The sequence below is a fragment of the Hesperophylax consimilis genome, chromosome 29 (assembly GCF_061612785.1).
Source record: "Hesperophylax consimilis isolate HC1 chromosome 29, BYU_Hcon_1.0, whole genome shotgun sequence".
Classification (NCBI taxonomy): Eukaryota; Metazoa; Arthropoda; class Insecta; order Trichoptera; family Limnephilidae; genus Hesperophylax; species Hesperophylax consimilis.
The window spans coordinates 3,463,151-3,483,339 of NC_142864.1; the positions used below are offsets into that span (position 1 = coordinate 3,463,151).

The 20,189-nt window shown below is 35.4% G+C and overlaps 1 protein-coding gene across 1 annotated transcript; it reads left to right on the forward strand.

The window, feature by feature from the left end:
- Window positions 1-5,267: 5,267 nt before the first annotated feature.
- Window positions 5,268-16,717, forward strand: LOC149409781 (peptidoglycan-recognition protein SC2-like). Its single transcript, XM_089649147.1, has 5 exons — window positions 5,268-5,406; window positions 12,632-12,846; window positions 13,461-13,572; window positions 14,270-14,365; window positions 16,568-16,717. The coding sequence occupies exons 1-5, from the start codon at window positions 5,343-5,345 to the stop codon at window positions 16,681-16,683; spliced, it is 603 nt and encodes a 200-aa protein (XP_089505273.1). The 5' UTR covers window positions 5,268-5,342; the 3' UTR covers window positions 16,684-16,717.
- The last annotated feature ends 3,472 nt before the right edge of the window (window positions 16,718-20,189 follow it).

A 20,189-nucleotide genomic window follows, 5' to 3' on the forward strand; every position in this document is an offset into this window, starting at 1 on the left:
GAGTCTAGAATCGTTCGATTTCAAGCACAAAACTGGTTTTTATTTATTTTGTAAATAATTTTATAAGAAAGCAAAAAAGTTAATCAAGTGAAACTGTCACAGATAATCTTAGCTATAATACTGTATTTTTAAAAGTTGTTTCCTTTACGCGTTCATACATTTCTATTGAAAAAATATTTTTTTAGTAGTTTACATTTATATTTTTTATTGAGTAATTTATTATTTTATTTGTATTCTACTCAAGCGAAACGATATACAAACTTTCAATTTATTTTTAAGCATTTTTTTTTGTATTCATAATGTACACCAATTCGTTATAAAGATTTTTGGGGATCTGGTGAGAGGCACGAAATAAAAGGCGTGTCGTGAAGGTCACAGTGTTTATTTGAGTCAGATAGCCGTGATGAGAGTGGACGTAGGACAGATGTATTCTCCGGACGCTGGCTGTGATGGCTGGTCAAGCGCGGGTCAGTGAGTCGACGCCGGGCGCTGGTGACCGGGACTCGATGACGGTCAGACACTTGCGAAGAACGTGGGTCTTCAGGTACTCCAGTGCTGACGGGAAGGCCGAAGGTGCGGTGGACCTTGTAGGCGATGAGCGGGAGCTGCGTAGACCAGTGAGGATGCTGCGTGTCCTCGTAGTGGTCATGGTGCGTGGATGAAGCGCTGGTCAGAGACTCTGGAACCAGGGCGCTGTAATCCGTTGTAGCGCTGGCCAGGGACGGTGGCCAAGGTGCTAAGATGATGTCCCGACGGAGTCCATGATGTGTACGTACGAAGCCGGGAATATTGTCCTCCGCGGGGGCGCGGGACGCGCCGTTCGTCACTCGCGAGATTTGTCAACTGACGGCAGATTGATGACTGGCTGACTGCTCGCTGCGTCGGGCTTATTTATACAGTACGGCCGGCGGCAACAGTATGTAGATGAATTGCAACTAAATCGGAGACACTCGCTCAGTCTGGGTCTTTCGGGAACTTTCGGTCGCGCTGCGTTAACGCATAGGCGATAGGCTCGAACCTTCTGGCGAGTTGTCGTAATGTGCCAGACCGACTTGGAATCGTATTGTCGCAGGTGGACAAGTAGATGCTTGTAGCAGGTAGGTTGCTTTGTTTATAATTTAACTGTCCGTAGTAACTCGCAAGTAGGTACTAAGTAGGTCGAGCTGTTTATTATTAATGAGACAATTCTGGATAGTTCTCTCAACGCCACAGATTAACCAATATTGATTTGGCATTAAGCTTCACCTTAATCGTCTAAAGTTATCGATCTTAGAGCTCTTCTAAAACTTTGGTCCATACGAACCCATACGACATTGAAGTAGGCACTTAATACGAGACAATACCCTATAATAAAGCCAGACTCTTAACGACGTAAGTGAAGCAGCTGTGCACAAAAATATGCGACGCGCGGCCTCGTTGTATTAGACAGACCTGTGGCTGAATTTGCCCTATCAAGTCTATAAAATAAAGTGAGAATCTTAACGACATAAGTGATGAAGTCGTGGAAAAACCGTATTAGGCTATAGTAACAGGCGTAATGAACAGACCAGCGGTCCACTTTGACTTAGCAGGCTTAGAAAATCGATATTTCCGTTGGGTTTATTTTAATTATTTCTGATGAACGTATTACTAAAATCTCAATTTTTCTGGAGGTATCCCTCGGGAAGTTACTAATTAATCACCCAAAAAAATAAAATCTGATATTTTCCGCTAATTTTATAGATGAAATACGTTTTATAAAATTTTCAAACCGTTTTACATAAAATATTTTAATGGTTAGGTTCTGTTTTTATTAATCTTAAATATAAGCAACTTACATCCGCAGGAATCCCTCTAGAAACATTTGAGATTTTAGTAATAAGTTCATCAGAAATACTTAAAAAGTGAGCCCAGCTATTCCTCAGCACATTTGGAGTAAAAAATGTAATGGGCGCTTTGCTGTCCGGTAACATTTTTTTTCCATTAAAAACAAAAAAAATAAATAAAAAATCCACACTCCGTCACTGTCATTTGCATTGTTTCTCGTGTTCAACAGCTGTTATTAGCAAGTGTGTCAAAAAGTGTCCTCGCTCTTTCGTACACACTAAATAATAATAGTTAAAAATGAGACGAATGGTGCCGTGCCATTTCGTTGTGATTGTAAAAGCGCGCCAACGTAGGTACGTAGTACATTATTCAACGAAACTCGAACAAAATATTGCCAGACGGGTTTTCAAACTTTGACAAAGGATAAAACATTGGTGACATGTGGTGAAAATATGAATAGAAAATTTTTTATTAAAAAAAAATTTACCGGACACCAAAGTGCCCATAACATTTTTTACTCCAAATGTGCTAAGGAATAGCTGGTTAAAGTTTGTCGGGTACGTGCCGATACACCCTGTATAAGACAAAAGATTAAAACTAATTTACCAACGCTACTCTAATTTGTAGGATTCGACAAAGTGTTGGTATAGATTATGCTTAATTCTATAAATGGAGTCAATAAATAAATCAATAGCACCCCCATACTTTGTCATCCTTTGTCATTGTCATCCTTCGGTCCAAGAGTGACAAAATGGTTGTTGGATCTAGGCAGGACTGATTCCGAAATGATACTAAAAATGTAATTTGAAATCACGAACGCCTCTATGTATCTTTTTTATGTATCTTTTTATGTATCTTTGTTTTAACATACTTATTTTAGCTAGTCTTAAATCCTGTATTCGTCTGGGATAACTTGAAACTTGTAAATTTGACTGTCCTGAAACGGGAATCCTTCCTAGTTGGACAGTCAAAATCATAAAATGTAATCAATATTATATTATAAAAAAAAAAAAATACTTGTTGCCCAGATCAAGCATCCTATTGGTCAGTGAGTGCGTCTGATAGTTGGTCGTGTATGTATTGCAGAAGAATGTTATATTTTGTCTTGTATTCCTAGTCGTTACATGGAATTAATAATTAATTAATAGAGTCTTATGTCGCCTTAATTAAATTATTTTTGATTTATTTTAATTTACAAAACAATTAAATGCAGTTATCACGATAACAATAAACATAAAAACTTATAAAAAATATGAAATATTAAATAGTAATAAATAAGCGATGTTTTCATTAATTCACACCTTCTGAGAATGCGCGATTATTTATTTATCCGAATGGCGCGACCCGCGACCTTTGATTAGCAAGTGGAATAAAAGTTCCCCCATCGTATTCTCCGTATCAATATAATTTGTTTGCGAATTGTTGCCGGACATGACCCGGCGTAGCAAGGTTTATTTGATAAATGTTGAAAAAACTATGTTGTGTTCGCAACAGTTCAACAGTTCTCCAACTCGTCTTGGAAGTAGTTTAATAATTTATTAATACTCCACGTATTACAATGGTGACTCGATAGTCGACCTAACTAAAAGCTTGCTAATTGGAATCTCCTCAGTAAGTTTATCTGGGATCCTTCCCACTGTCCCTGGCGACTACTGGCCACTGGCTCCATCTTGCGGACTTCCACGCAAGCTCTAAGCACTGCCCTCTGTGCGTGCATCTATGAAGCTCTTACTTCCTAACAACTATAAGTTTTTCTCTATGAATATGACACAAGAGCCTTAACTGGTCTCAACCGTCTGTGGCCAGTGAGATTACGCCATCCCCAATTAAGGTATGTTGCGATGTTGAAGATACTGGGGTGGGGGAAATTCAAATGTGGTCGCCAAACACGGCTAAAGCCATTTCAAGCAACATTTCGATTCTGATTGGTGGTCTTTCACCAGGGTGACACCAACTCTGGAACTGTATTTCACAATAAATAAATAATTGTGATATAATACAAATTCATTTGCGCTTGCTGGATTTTAAAGTCGCCACATCCGGATTCCCAATCTTACCTCTCATCCACGGAGGCCGTTAAATTGTCAAGGCCATCGGGAATGTCCGGGCAACGCCAGGGAATTCAGGTAGTCCATTGATATAAATAAGAGTGTCTGTGGCAGACAACCAACGGGCGGACGGCGTGGATTTGATTTACCTTTAGAAAAATAAGTTCGTTATAGTACGGTAACGAGCTGCAGAGCAGTTCAGTGTAGAGCTTTTCTGTGCAGGGTCTTTCAGCATTTGGATTATGTCGATTGCTTACCGACCCGTGGGACGACGGGCTTCGATAATCTACAGTTTTGTCCCGAGGTTGATGAAATTTTGCACAATTTATCTTCAAAATAAGAAGAAGATCACTGTCTATTTCTAAAAACTGTGCGTAAAGCCCGGGCTAGACAGGATTTTCCAACAAGAGGTGTTATTTTGATATTCAATCGTAAAAGATCAATGGTTTCGTTGCTTGTGTGGCACGTAGCGCCGTCTTGTTGAAAGTAAACGTTGTCCAGATCAATACCATCCAATTCCGGCCATAAAAAATCATTAATCATCTCTCGATAGCGCAATCCATTCACCGAAACTGTTGCTCCCGCCTCATTTTTGAAAAAGTAAGGTCCAATGACTCCGCCGGACCATAAACCGCACCAAACAGTCACACGTTGAGGATAGAGAGGCTTTTCAACAATAACTCTTGGGTGTTCCGAGCCCCAGATGCGACAATTTTGCTTGTTGACGAAGCCACCGAGGTGGAAATGGGCCTCATCACTCAAGATGATTTGCATTTGATTCACTCAAGTGAATTTTAATAATTTTAATGCGTTGTTGAAGCGTGTATCGTTCCATTTTTATTAATGGCGTAGTTTCTACTTGTCAAATGTCGCAAAATGACAGCTTCAAAAGTAACATCTACCGAATTCAAACACACTAACATTGCGTTTGATTTATTAACAGGCTTCAATATTATATTTTTTAAATCTTTTTTTTTAAATCTCTGTTATAATGTTCTTTACCTCACGAGTAAGTTACACTCTAATTTATATTGGTTTATCGATTTGTTAAACTCACAATTAATACTGGGTTTAAACACACCCACTTACTTACTTTTTATGTTGAACTTTCTTTTACTTACTATTTCATGCTTGGGTATATTTTATATTGAATCCATCTTATTAGTGTTTTGCTAATTTGCACAAAATTTTATTATATGTGTTGCTTTCTTACAATTAACTCCATTTATCTTATGTTCAATTATTGTAATCAATGTAAATGTATATTTTCATGTAAAAGCCCATTAGGGCGTAAATAAAATAATAAAAAAAAAAAAAAAAAAAAAAAAAAAAAAAAAAAAAAAAAAAAAAAAAATATGTATTTACTCAGAATCGTAGATTTTACAGTATTTATTCTCTCCTTGTGCAGTTTTTTCTTCATTATTTTTTGACGAAGTGCACAGTGACGTTCTTTACAGTATAATTGCTGGCGATACCGACAGATAAAATATGTGTAAACAAGTTATTTCTTTCCTAGTTATCGGAGTTTTCTGTTTTATTTATCAAACTGAAGGTAAGCAAAAACATATTATTTATATTATAAATAAAACTAAATAACCTTCAATTTAATATTATGTCAAGTTATCAAAATAACATTATAATCCCAACATTGAACTAAAGAACATAATATTCAAAATACCTATTTTAGTATGATCTAGGAACAACGTATTTAACCACTTCAGTGCCAGCGTATCCTTAAGGATACGTTTAACCACCTCCATATTTTATGAATACAGAAACTGTACTGAAGAAAATGAAGTGACAGTTAAAGATATCTGTTTTCGGATTTCTGCACTGAGTTAGTATAGATTAGTAGCAGGGATTAGTACCAAACCCTGCTAAACCCAGTGTAAAAGTCCGAAAACAGGTCTCTTTAACATTTCATTTTTTACAGCACACCTGTATTAGTAATTAAAAGTTATAGTGATTAAACCCTTCAGGCCTCTGGCATAATTTATTTATTTATTTGTAAGAAACAAACAAAGCTTTTACATAATATACAATGATAAATATACAAGTGAATTGAAGTCAAGCCACAGAAGTTTCTTATGCTAAAAATCATATCTTAAATGAATTTTGGGTTATAGAAAGGGGAGAGGAAGAGAAATATATGAAGAGGATAGGAGATGCTCCCGATACAATCCATACGCTCATATTAATAATAGATTGTACGCATTACTTTTTTTTTTTTTTTTGTATTAGGCAATTCACCCTAAAGAGAGTGCTTTGTGCCGATTGGGTTAAGATATATGGTTAAATTGATGTGAATTATCTATAAGGGGACTGGACATATCATATATTAAAGTCATTCAAATCTATAAACTTATAAAGAATAGAATATACGCGAGAGTTGTTGAGAGACAGCAAATATGGAATACTAAGGGGAGACTGGTGGGTGATTTTAATAAGCAATCGATACATGCCCTTGAAAGAAGAATGGTTTTTACAATTGAAGAAGACATGGTCAAGAGTCTCATCCTCCACACCACACTGGCATAATGAACTTTCGAGTACCCGAATTTTAAACAAATGAGTTGCTATAGAGCAGTGGCCAATTCTCATTCTCGAGATACAGGAAATAAATCTTTTGGACTTTTTTATTCCGTGGAACCAGGGTTTACTTGGAATATGATTTTGTATTCCAGCATAGAAAGATCCAGTTTGAGTTTTCGTGACTGTCCAATTTTCTTCCCAGGAACGAGACATGTTGGATTTAAGAATAGAGAAGACGTCAGAGACAGGAATTTTAAAATCTAAAGGAATAGAACCAGATACAGTTCCAAGTTTAGCGAGAGAATCAGCTTGCTCGTTACCCTCAATTCCTAGATGGCCAGGCACCCAAACCAGTATTGTCTCAAACATAGATTCGTTTAAAGAATCGAGGATGTTTTTAATATTACAAATAACATAGTCTTCTGGACTTCGAACGATATTAGAGGAAATTTTTAATACTGCACTTAGAGAGTCAGTACACAGTAAGGCTCGACGAATATTGAGGAGTTGGATTTGAATTAAAGCTTGTTCAATTGCGAAGCATTCTGCAGTGAATATGGAAATTTCTTTAGGCAATTTATAAGACAGATTAACATTGAATTCAGGAATATATACCGATGCGCCACATTCTTTGTGGTCGGATTTGGAACCATCTGTGTATATGAGGGAAAATCCAGGAAACTTTGAAAATATAAAGTTTTTAAAATGTTCTTCAACATTTTGAAAGTTATTAGCTGATGATAAAATGTTCGTCCGGAAGTCAGAAATTATTACGTTTGGGATAAAATTAATAGCATTAAACGGGGTACTATAAATAGGAAGGATTGGATCATCTTGTAGATTTTGAAGGTTAGAAGACAGAGATCTAAATGATAGAAAACTTTTTAATAAGAGAGGGAACCGATCTCTATCTATTACCCTCCTTCTGTTATTCAAAATACTGAACAAACGATCGAGACTCTGTTCCAATGAGTGACGCGATAAAGATAACGCTTTGAAGATATATCTATCCGCGAGGTATTGTCTTCTCAAAAATAAGGGAGGATCTACACATTCTATCTGAAGAGCATTAATTGGAGAAGATTGCATTGCCCCAATAATCATTCTGAGCCCTTTTGATTGGATTCTTTCAAGTTTCTTATCCAGATATTTAGGAAGTGGGTCGAAAAGAAATGTGCCATAATCCAAGTGGCTTCGAACGAGGGAATTATACATTAGTTTAAGAGTAGTAGGATGGGATCCCCACCATACTCTGGAAACAGCTCGCATCATATTAAGCCCTTTTTCACACTTAGCAGAAACGTTCTGAATATGCGGGAGCCAGGAAAGCTTATGGTCCAAAAGCAGGCCAAGAAATTTTATTTGCTTAACGATTTGAAGGGGGAAATTATCAAAAGAGACTGTAAAGTGAGGCAGTTTTCTTTTGCGAGTAAAAGCCACTACCTTGGTTTTAGAGGTAGCTAAATTCATTCCATTTGTCAACATCCAAACTTTAATATTATGTAAGGCCAAATTTAATTCTTTCGCAGCATGTGATAAATTTTTGTGAGATAAATATATGAGAAAATCGTCCGCAAAATAAAGTCGCTTAGTAGACGAAGGGATTACAATGTCTAAATCACTAATATAAATATTAAATAATAAAGGACTGATTACAGACCCCTGGGGTAGCCCTTTCCAAAGTTTGCGCTTCAATATGTTTGAGGAAGAGTGGATAATAATGGATCTGTCTGTTAGCAAGTTGATAATAAATTGAACTAATTTTATAGGGATTTTTATTTTAATTAATTTTTCCTTCAAAACATCAATTAATACATCGTCGTAAGCTGAAGAAAGATCTAGAAATGTGGCCAATGTACAAGAGTTAAGGGATTGAGAAATACGGATATCTGTTGTTAACAAACTTAAATTATCCATAGTAGATTTCTTTTTCCGAAAGCCGTATTGATTAGGAGGGATAATACTGTGATTTTCAACAAACCATTCTAATCTGTTCTTTATCAAATGTTCCACTACTTTAATTAAACACGACGAAAGAGCAATAGGACGATAGGATGAGACTTCGGACGGATTTTTCCCTGGTTTTAAAACCGGGAGGATTTTTTGAACTTTCCAGACATCCGGAATAAATCCTGTTTCAAACATGTTATTAATTAAGGATAAGAAATATTCAACCGACATGTCGGAGAATGCTTTAAAGAAGCTATATAATATTCCATCAGGACCCGGAGAAGAGTCAGAAAGAGATTTAATTACTCGTTTTAGTTCACTAACTAAGAAAGGAGAGTCTAGCCAGTTAGAGTGAGATGGATATGAAATAAAAGAGGGCATTTCTTCACATCTGGCAACTGAAGGAGGGGCAATCTTATCAGCAAAACCTATAATAATTTCCTCCGGAATATGTTTGGTACGCTCTGGAGCATATGACGAACCGAATTTTTTTAAATTAGTCCAAACAGATGACTGGGGAGTTTCAGGAGACAAGTTTTCACAAAATTTTCGCCATCCAGACCGCTTTTTATTTTTCAAAATACGTTTAGTTTCTGATTGGACGCGTTTTACTGATAAGAAATTTTCAAAAGACATGCATTTGCGGTAAATGGAAACTGCTTCTTTTCTAGAGTTAACAGCACGAGTGCATTCTTCGTCCCACCACGGAGTCGAATGTTTAGTTTTAATGTTAACTTTACGCTTTGGAATGGATTTTTCTGCTGCTTTTATAACTATACTAGGAAATAATTCACATTGAGTTCTGATGTTCCCAAGAGAAGATTTTACAGAGTGAACAAGAGAGTCTAATACAGAAGAAAAAAATCTCCAGTTCGCATCTTTCGTTTTAAATTTAAAATTATTGTTAATTTTAAAGGAATGCGAGGTGGTTAGATAGTGAAAGAGGATTATAATAGGGAAATGATCACTGGAAAGGGGGTCTTTAAGTATGTTCCAAGAACATTTACGTATCACCGAAGATGAACAGAGAGATAAATCAACAACACTTTTCCTTTGTTGAGGGGGGGTGAATCGGGTTGGAGATCCGTCGTTTAAAATACATAAATTATGGGAATCAATAAAATCTAAAAGATTACGGCCAGAACGATTCGTTAATTCACTACCCCAAGAGGTAGAATGAGCGTTAAAGTCGCCCAGTAACATATACGGGGGACGGATCTGAGACATAAATGATGACCATTCGTTTTCATCAAAAATAGTGGAGGGAGGGACATATATTGATAGTATTGTAATATCACATACAACAGCTGCTACTATCTGAAAATTGTTAAGAGAGAGTATGAAACATGATTGGTTTGAAAGGGATAGAGTCATGGATGATTAAGGCAGCGCCACCTTTACCATCCAGTCTATCATGTCTAAGACAATTATATCCCGAAATCTTAAATAGATACGAGGGTTTAAACCACGTTTCAGAAATAGCGGCAACTGAAATTTCATGTTCATCGAGTAATTTTACAAGTTCAAATTTATTACAGATTAGACTTCTGATATTCCACTGAAGAATTCTGTTCAGTTTCGGAGACATTAGGAAGACAGGATAATAAAGATTTAATGCAATCGGCAGCGTTGGACGGTATATTATTGTTGTTTGAAAGAATAGAAATTAAGAGGGTAATTAAAGTCTGAATGAAAGCAGAATTTTCATTCACCACTTTCCCTAAATTAGGGGAAGATTGGGAACTATTTAAAGCACTCCCATTGAGTGTCTGAGATTTATAATTCCCATTTGGGTTAAACAAAATATCATTATGTTGATTTTTATCAATAGAAGCAATAAATTTTGGTTTTGGTTTTAGTGGTATAAAAATTGTTTCCCTGTGAGAAGATGATGGAGGAGATTTAGAGTAAGATAGATTGCAAGGAATTGAGGTAGATGTTACCTCTGCAAACGATTTTATTGCAGGTGGGAATAATTTTGATGCCTGGAAATAGGAAATGTTGTCTGAAGCCATTGATTGTTTAATATTCCTTTGTCTGGTCAATTCTGGACAGGCCACACTAACCGCTGTATGATTTCCCTTGCAGTTAATGCAACGTGGATCATTCGATGATTTTTGGCAAAGATCAAAGGGGTGGTCCTCTCCGCAATGAAAACAACGTGGAGGGGAACGACATATGGGTTTAGAGTGTCCGAAACGGCAGCAGTTAAAACACTGTATCGTCGGGAATTTATATACTTCCACAGGGAGTGCGTTGTAATAAATAAATACCCGAGATGGCAAAGTTTGGCCTTCAAAAGTAATAACAACCGATTGTGAGGGTTTCCATGTAGTGGTTCCATTAGATGTATCTTTGTAATTTAATCTACGTGCTTTTAAAACCTTAGGGGTTACTTGAGAATCATTAAGTGCATCAACAATTTCAGATTCTGAGAGATCGGTTGGTATACCTCTCACTCGGCCCATTCTAGTAAGGTTGTAAGTTGGAATATAAGCTTTAAATTTGTGGTGTGAAAGCGTATCAATTTTTTGGACAAATTCATTTGCAAAGTTTGCGGATTTAAATTCTAGGGATAACTTATAGCGGCCTTCCGGCTTAATAGATCCGTTAACTATGCCAAGGTTATTGTTTTTTGAACTAAAAATGAATTTCCCGAAATCCAGAGGATGAATAATTTTTCCTTGTTCAGTACTTTGGACATTGACAATGAATGGAGCCGAGGAGGATGGGGAATAACTTAGTTCAGTATTTTTAGATTCTGATAATATGGTATCCTTACGAATTTCCTTAGGGTTTGAGGTTTCATCGGATTGCGAAGGTTTAATTTTGGGAGGTACATTAAGAGCGATGGTCTTCGTTTTCTGGAAGGGAGTATTATAGAAACATCCGATTCATACTCATCTCCAATATTAAATATGGACTCGGGGTCAGGAGGTCGATCTTCATCTTCCTCCATATTTATAAATTAATTAACAAAAAAAAACAATAATACAGTCTATTTGATTGACTGTACACACGAATTTCAAAACCTAAATATAACAAACAAATAATAGAAAACAAAAATGTAACAATAATTTCTTATCTGTACGAAGTCCGCGACAGCAGGTAGGCAATTCGTCAAACACAGAGCACGACTATCCACTACCGTAGTTCGATGACTAATGTACGCATTACTTCATATCGATATTTCTGTAGGTTATTACTAAAACTGTCAATGCTGTTAAATTTTATATTATATTGTGCACATATACGAGAAATTTGGGATTGTTTTCTAATATTTGTTCTACACGAGGGTAAATAAAATAAACCAGATTGTCGGGTTGATCTTGGCGGAATATATACATATATAGTGTATTGGATAAAGTTTAATTTAACATCCAGTGTTACCCAAAGGTCCCTGATATATATTACTTCATTGATATGTGTGCCGTTCAATGTGTATAGGTACAAAGGAAATTTTATTATCATTACGTGTAAATGTTAATTCATTGCATTTTGCGATGTTAATAACAAGTTTGTTTAATTCGCAATAGACAAAAAGACGATTGAGGTCCTCTTGAAGTTCAATGCAGTCATTGATTGATTTAATAACTAAGTATATTTTTATCATCTGCATATGCTAGGTAATTAGCATGTAAAAACATTTTTAAATATCGTATATATGTACACATTAAATAATAATGGGCCTAAATGAGAACCTTGAGGTACACCGGAGGGCACAGACTTTTCTGTGCCCTCCTGTGTACAAAGCTGGACTTTGTTCCCTCAACTGAGACACTTACAGTCTACTCCAAAGTTATGAAGTGAGCCATGGATGCCTAGTTGTTTTAATTTTTGAATTAGAATGAAATCGAAATGAAATCCTTATCGAAGACCTTAGAGTAATCAGTGTAGATTATTTCTTTTCATCTACTGGGTTTCTATTGTCCATATTGCTCGTTAAATATTCCGTAAAATTTACCAAGTTTGTTATACTGATCTTTTTGAAGAAATCCGTGTTGTTGGTTTTGCATTTGCGAACAATTGTTATGTAAATTAATTAATTTCCGTTATGTTTCTTAGAGATGCTGTCAGAAAGTTGGAGAATTTGGGTGTATTTTCTCTTCTCAATAAAATCCAAATATATGGGATATTTTTAATGTATTCGTCAACTAAAAAACTGTTTCTAAAACAAAAATACGCTTAAATAAACAAATAATTTTAAAATAAAATATTTAAAAAACTTTTAAGAATTAACACCACGTTTTTTAGTAAGGCTGTTAGAGTTAATTTCATCGAATCTTCATTTCCAGGCTCCTGTCCCAGTGTAATCAGCCGGCGGGATTGGGGGGCCCGTGCCCCCAAGATACCGGCGGCCGCCAACCGCGGGGACCTGCCCCTTGCCATAGTGCACCACTCGGCCTCCGCCCCCTGCAGCACCCGGGAGTCCTGCTACGAGAGGATCCGCTCCTTTCAGCACTCCCATATCGAAGAAAGGGACTGGGATGATATTGGATACAATTTCTTGGTCAGTATCTAGATTGTATACATGTATTTTGCGGTTTCATGACAAAACCAAACAGTGACAAAACAAAACAGTGACAAAACAGAACAGAACAGTGACAAAACAGAACAGAACAGTGGCAAAACAATACAGCTACAAAACAGAACCGTGACAAAACAAAACAGTAACAAAATAAAACAGTGTCAAAATAGAAAAGTGACAAAACAAGACAGCAAAAAAACAGAATAGTGACAAAAAACAGTGACAAAACAGAACATTTTATAAGATACATTTATGACGGGTTATTTCACAGAAATTCAAAAATAACATTGTTATCAAATGGCCATTCAGCGCCATTTTGTTTTTTTGACAGTTGATCTACCCTGCTTTATGGCAGTAAGGCACGAAACTGTCAGAGGAAGGATTATATTAGACTGAATGCTGTGGATATGAGATCCCTGAGGCGTATGTGGCGTAATGGTACGAACAAATAATTCATGTTAATGTTTTTGACAAAAATAATTAAATTAGCGCCATCTATGAAAGATCCGATTATGAATTATTTTAGGTATATCCTTTACTAATGTATTTTAGTGGTGTAAAGGAATAAAGAAAGTGGATTACCATATGTTTTGCAGATCAGCAGCAATGGAGAGGTGTACGAGGGTCGCGGCTGGGGGAAGCGGGGTGCACACGCTCCCAGGTACAACTCTCTCAGCCTCGGGGTTTGCATCATTGGAAACTACCAGAGTAAGTCTGTTTTACTGTATTCTAACACCCAGAGGGCTTAGGCGAAATAGTTCTTACATACGACGTTTGAAGTTTGCCAAATTCAAAATATTATCAAATAAAACATTATCGCAAATACTTGTTACCAAAACTGTGTAAGCGTTGTAATAAATAATGCAAGCTATATTTGGAATGAGATCTAATTGCACAATTAACATATATTCAATAATATTCGTCAAACTTCAAAAATCGACATTTTTCGGATTCACTGCACAAATTTAAAAGTGGCGTCATGTCAATAATATTATAAACTGTTCAATGCGCATACATATACAAGCACACATACACACATGCATGCACACATTATACACAACACACGTCATCCGGTAATTGCTGAATATGCACACCATATAATATTGTAATTAATATTACAAGGGAATATATAAAATATTTTATATCTTAAAATTTTTTCATAAGTTTAACTTTGTTTCTGTAATATAAAATAAATAAATATTTTGTATATCCAATGCGATATGAACGAGTAGACATTTCTGTCTAGTAGTTCGTTACTACTTCTCTTTCTTTATCCATTATATTTTTCCTCCCTTGTTTATCTCCCTACTAGCTGAAGTTCCCGGTATTTCCCGGGTTTCACGAAGAATTTCCTCCAGTAGGTATAAATGTAGGATATTATATGTTTACGTCTTTCATTTTGCAGCCGGCACGCCCAGTTCTTCTGCCATGACAGCTCTATGGAATCTACTTGACTGTGCAGTCACCAAGGGACACCTTTCGTCCACCTACAAAGTCATAGGTCAGCATAACATTACAACATAAATGGTGGGGCATTTCACCGCCAAATTGGGTGCGAAGCGCGGGTGTTTTTTTAAATTTTAGCGGCAAAATTAGACTTTCCGCAAAATATTCATATCTTATGATCTATTTGATATTTTTCGATGAAACTTTCAGTGTTTTACTTTAAAAATATGTCTCTATTTATTTACTTAGAAATGTATGTGTAATTCCTTTTATAATGAACAAAAACTTTCTACTTTATTGGGAATCATAGAAAAACAGTATTTCACAATCGAAATAACATATCGAAATTTATTCATACAAAATTACAAGATTATTTAGAAATTTTCAATACATATATAAAAAAACTATAACCTAATAGTGCTTCAATGTGTGATAGCGTTCGAAACACTTACCTTTATGTAGGGGCACATTGCAAAACTTGCACATGTACCGCGTTTCACTGCGTATTTTGTGAGCGGAACATACGCCACAACGATTTTATTTTTTTGTTGTGTTTCAAACTCATTGTATTGACAGGTAGATAGATCGGGTACCGCCGACAATAGAAAACACATGACCCCGCACCCATTTAGAACCCCTTGATTACAAGTTTCCCGCTCCTTACCGCTTTGCGCAACAAAACGAGTAAACTCATCTCCCGCGTCTTACTGTAAAAAGGCGTGTGACGAGTTTTCTCGTTTCCCGCAAAGAATGTGTTAACGAAGCTCAAGGTCCATGTTGCAATGCTGATACCAACCGTGATGCCTGTCATATAACTAGCAGGGAAAGGATGGAATTAGTCTGAATGCTGTACAAATAAGATTCCTGAGGTATGACGTGATGTGTGCTAAAACTTTGTATAATCGTGTTAAAAATGTTGAGATTCGAAAAGAATTTAAGACTGATATGAAACATAACATTGCCAAATGAATGTTTAATTTGATTTTGCGAAGTTCAAACACAAATGTGATTTGAGATTTTCACGGCCAAAAATATTATAGTGATTTGTTTTTGGGGTATTATGCCGTGTTGCGCTACCTCCTTCTTTAGCCAACGTTTCGGACAGAATTGCAGTGTCCATCATAAGGGCAGATGTGTAATTTTGTAAATTTAAATTACATTGGATTTCAAGCACAAATATTAAAATTTTGTACGATCATTTTATAAAGAACTTAATTTGCAACATTATACAATCAAATCAGAACCGAAAAGGGGTTAAAATATGAGATTTTGAGCTTTAGAGCAGTTTTTATAGGCCTGATACTTTATTATTTCCCGGGCCTATAAAAAGGCTTATCAAAAAAAAATCTTTAATTATTTTAGAGCTCAATACATGTTCTACTAGCAATATTTAATTGAAGCTTCTAAAATATTTCTATGTCATCATATTTTCAAAACAAAAACACCAATCAACATTATGCAAGTGCATTATATAATACAAGCAAAATAAATACAAGAACAACACGAAACTCACCAGAGATCAAATGGGAAAATAATTCACCGACTCCAGATATTTTCATATCAGAGGGTTCGGCTCGGTAGAACTCCTAACAGGGCCTATAAATCCTACTGATCCCTCAACATAAATATTTAAAAAATCTTTCGTAATCCTACATGTATTTAAAATCACTGATTTTTGCATTTTTATATATAAATTTTTTGATAGATCTAATATGCCTAAATTTTGAATAAGAGAGCTAGGTATAATGCCAGTAGTCGAAATAACAAATGGTAATATTTTTATAGTCTGGGAATGCCAAATTCTTTTTATCTCATTTCCTAAATCTGTGTATTTTCTTACGACATCAATGATTTAAGTTATTTTTTTTTAATTTTGTCATGTAAAACTATATCGGGTTTATTGTAACTAATCGTTCGGTCTGTTAGCATAGTTTCATCATAATATATTTTATAAAATTCGTTTTTTCAAAATGAATTTGGTTCGTATTCATAATATGGTATTATATTACGGCAGTCAATCAAGTTATGTTTAATTACCAAACTTTGGTGAATTATTTTCAAAACTTGATTGTGCCTAAATGTATACTCGGACGGCGCTAATATAGAACATCCCGATATAATATGTTCTATAGTTTACGGGAAACCTAAACATTTATTATTAATTTTTGATTAGGTGTTAATAAACAATTGATTCATTGTTTGGTTAATTAATTGTTAACAGCAATGTGAATATTGTATTGTTTGTTTTTGTTTTCAGGGCATAAGCAATCCAAACCCGCCACCCAGTGTCCAGGCAGTAACCTGTACAACGAGCTGAAGAAATCCAGTAGATGGACCTCCAACCCTGGCAGGGGAGTAGGAGGTCGGAATTAGTTAAAGGGCTGAATTATTCATGATATTTTTTTATGCAGTTTTTTATGTTTACTTATAATAAATGGAAAATTTACTTTCTGGAATCGTTGATACTCATTTTATATAATATTGATATACCAACCAGTTAAGGCGATGCCATACGTAGTAATGCAAAATCATTGGTTTGGAAATTTAGTCGCCTAGAAATGTTTCAGATGCTTTAATTAAATACTGCGAGTAGAATACATCTTGGCCTTTTAAATAATGGAGTATTTTTTAGATAAGTCTTTTTATAAGCCCAGAAAAAAATAATGTATAAGGCCTATGAAAACTGCTTTAAAGTTCAAAATCTCCTACTTACGAACCCATTTTCGGTTATGATTTTATTGTATAATGTGGCAAATTAAGTTATTTATAAAATGATCGAAAAAAAAATTGATATTTATGCCAGAACATCCACAAAATAAAATAAAAGGCACTTTTTGGCCATGTTTTTTTCTTACATAAATCAAAACAGGCGGATGGTGTTAAGCGGGAATTTAAATCTTATCGCCATCTACGTAGGGTTGTTATTGATAGCGGCTCAATTTAAAATATTACACGACGTAGTGCATTGCTTTAAACGATGGAATTACACAGGCGTTATGTTCACGTTTACCAACATACTACTAGAATTACTGCCAACTATTGACAATAGACGATTATTATTGGAAACTATTCAAAGTTCAAAATTACAATAGGTCACTCCAATTGGCTTCCTACGTTTGGTGGAGCAGGGGTGCCCAGTTTCATAGGGCGAGGTGTGTTTAGGATGCCCTCACCACCAGCCTGCGTGGCGGGCCAGATCGGTAGAGGCTGGTTTGGGGAGACCCTTTGACCTCTCCAGCTAGTCTCTCGACCTATCACCTTGCGCCGCAGTGGGAGGGATATTTTTTTACATTACTTCCACAAGAGACCCCAAGGAAAAAATAATTGCTTCAGGGTCTATGTCTTCTTTGGGAAAGGAATGATAGAGAGTTGCCGCAGCGTATGGGATAATTTCAAATGTCCGTCTCTCCTGGACACATTGATACCTAGATTCCTTCTCAACTTTCATACCTTTTACCTTCCCAGAAGTTCCTCGCCTTCCTTACCTTAAGGCCAAGCTTAGTGCTAAATCACTAATTTAATTAATCTTAATAACGAATTGGTGTACAATAAGAATACCAAAAAATATGCTTGAGATAAATTGAAGGTTTTCCTATCGTTTCGCTTGAGTAGAATACAAATAAAATAATAAATTACTCAATAAAAAAATTAAATGTAAACTACTATTTTTTTTAATAGAAATGTATGAACGCGTAAAGGAAACAACTTTTAAAAAATAAAATATTATAGCTAAGATTATCTGCGACAGTTTCACTTGATTAACTTTTTTGCTTTCTTATAAAAATATTTACAAAATAAATAAAAACCAGTTTTGTGCTTGAAATCGAACGTTTCTAGACTCCGTTTGTAAAGCGATTTTAATGCCTATTACCTACAATATACGGTATACCAATAATATACGAATTTTTGGCTTGTAGCTTCCTCTTAAAAAAGACCCTCCACCACACAGCATCCCAAAAGATGACATGGGTCTTGTGGGAAATTATTTTTCTCAGGGCCTCCTGTGTGGTGTTAATCATAAAAGTCTTTACAATATCAAAAGCATCCAAAAGATATTTCTGAATTGTCTTAATTTCAAAATGAGCGCACATAAACAGGGATACATAATTATGCCATTGAAATAATATACAACGTCTCCACTCGTACCTTATGACCCTGTATAAAGTCGGCAATAATGTTATCAAACCTATTGATACTGTAATCAATAATATTGATTACTGCAAACAATAATATTGAATGGCAGACTACAGATGAATCTACCATACTATGTATGTATATTTTAATAAAAAAATCAAATTAACGCCACCTGTGCACGCGTGGATTATAACGAACGTCGCATCATCGAAATTTTATATTTCTGACTTATTCCCATCACTTATTTCGATCTATTGGAAATGTAATGAAACCGAAGAATATTTTCGTATTTTTTAAAATAATATGTTTTATATGACCTTTGATCGAAATTTTTTATTTTTATTTAGCACCATCTGTTGGATATAATAATTATCCAGTTGACGGAGTAGTGTAGCTAAGTTCTGCTCCTTTTTGTGTTAATTTGTTACGTAAAAGCTTGTCTTACAGACGTCTAGATGGCAGTAACACAACAAATGCTTTAAAAGATTGGCGCCAATTTTAACCAAGAAATTACCCACTATGTTTACCCCATCCTAATTTTTAATGTATTTTATTCATAAAAGCGTAATATTATTTAAAGTAAGAGCAATTAAATATTAAACGAAACTTTCGCAAGTTTCACTAAAAACTAAACAAAGTCCAAAAGGAAAAGGCATCGTTTTATGAGGACTTCATGTACCATCTCTCCCGACGCGACGTAAACAGTTGTTTCTCGTAGTACTCGTAACGTAACGTTCATTATAATCTACGCGTTCAAAGACGGGGCTGATGAAAATTTATTTGTTTGCGCCCGTACATACGCAATATAAATATGAATAAATAGTTTTGTCCATATAAAAAAAAACAATTCTTTCGAGAGAGGCATACAAATACAATATTGGATTGAATCACGGATACAGTATTGTATTTGTATGTATTTCTTGAAAGGATTGAGTTTTTTTAATGGGAAAAAACTATGTATTCATTTTCATTATGCGTATAAACGCGAAAAAAAAAACCATTTAAATATTTTAAAGCATATGTTTTTTCATAAAATAATTAAATGCGGCGGTTAGGGAAATATTGACCATATGTAGTGTAGGAATTTATTACTAAACCTAAGTCAGAAATGACTGAAAGTTTTAAAAATATGTAGCCATTATGTAGGTAACCAGCTAATGAAATCCCGCTGCCGCGGTTTGAAAACTTCGACGGTTCTTTTTGAAAATAACAGAGGGCGCCACCTCCGTTTACAACAATCCTAAACTCTACAGTCATTAATATAATAATACTATTAGATTATTCAAAAACAGCTCACCTGGGTACTAAACAGAATTTGTGTTTGCCTGTTTTGCCTATTGAATGTTACAGTATGACTATTTGAATAAATACGCAACGGTCAAATTATTCAATTCAATTTTACAGTGTAAGCATAGTAACATGGTAATTAATTTTACAACAAAAAATTTCAGTCCTTTTTATGTGAAACCGTACAAGAGTCCCAACTGCTCCCAACCGTCTGGAACCAGTGAGACTATGGCATCCCCGATTAAGGTATGTTCTGAGGCTGAATGTAGTGGGGAGGGTAAGGAGATGGTAAAGATGAAGGTGGAGAAGTACCTGACTACTAAGAACTTGTCACCAAACACGGCTAAAGCCATTTCAAACAACGTTTCAATTCTGAATGGTGGTCATAAGCCAGGGCGATACTCAGAGCAGCTTCGAATATGCCGCAAGTATACTATATATTATTTTTGGTGAATACA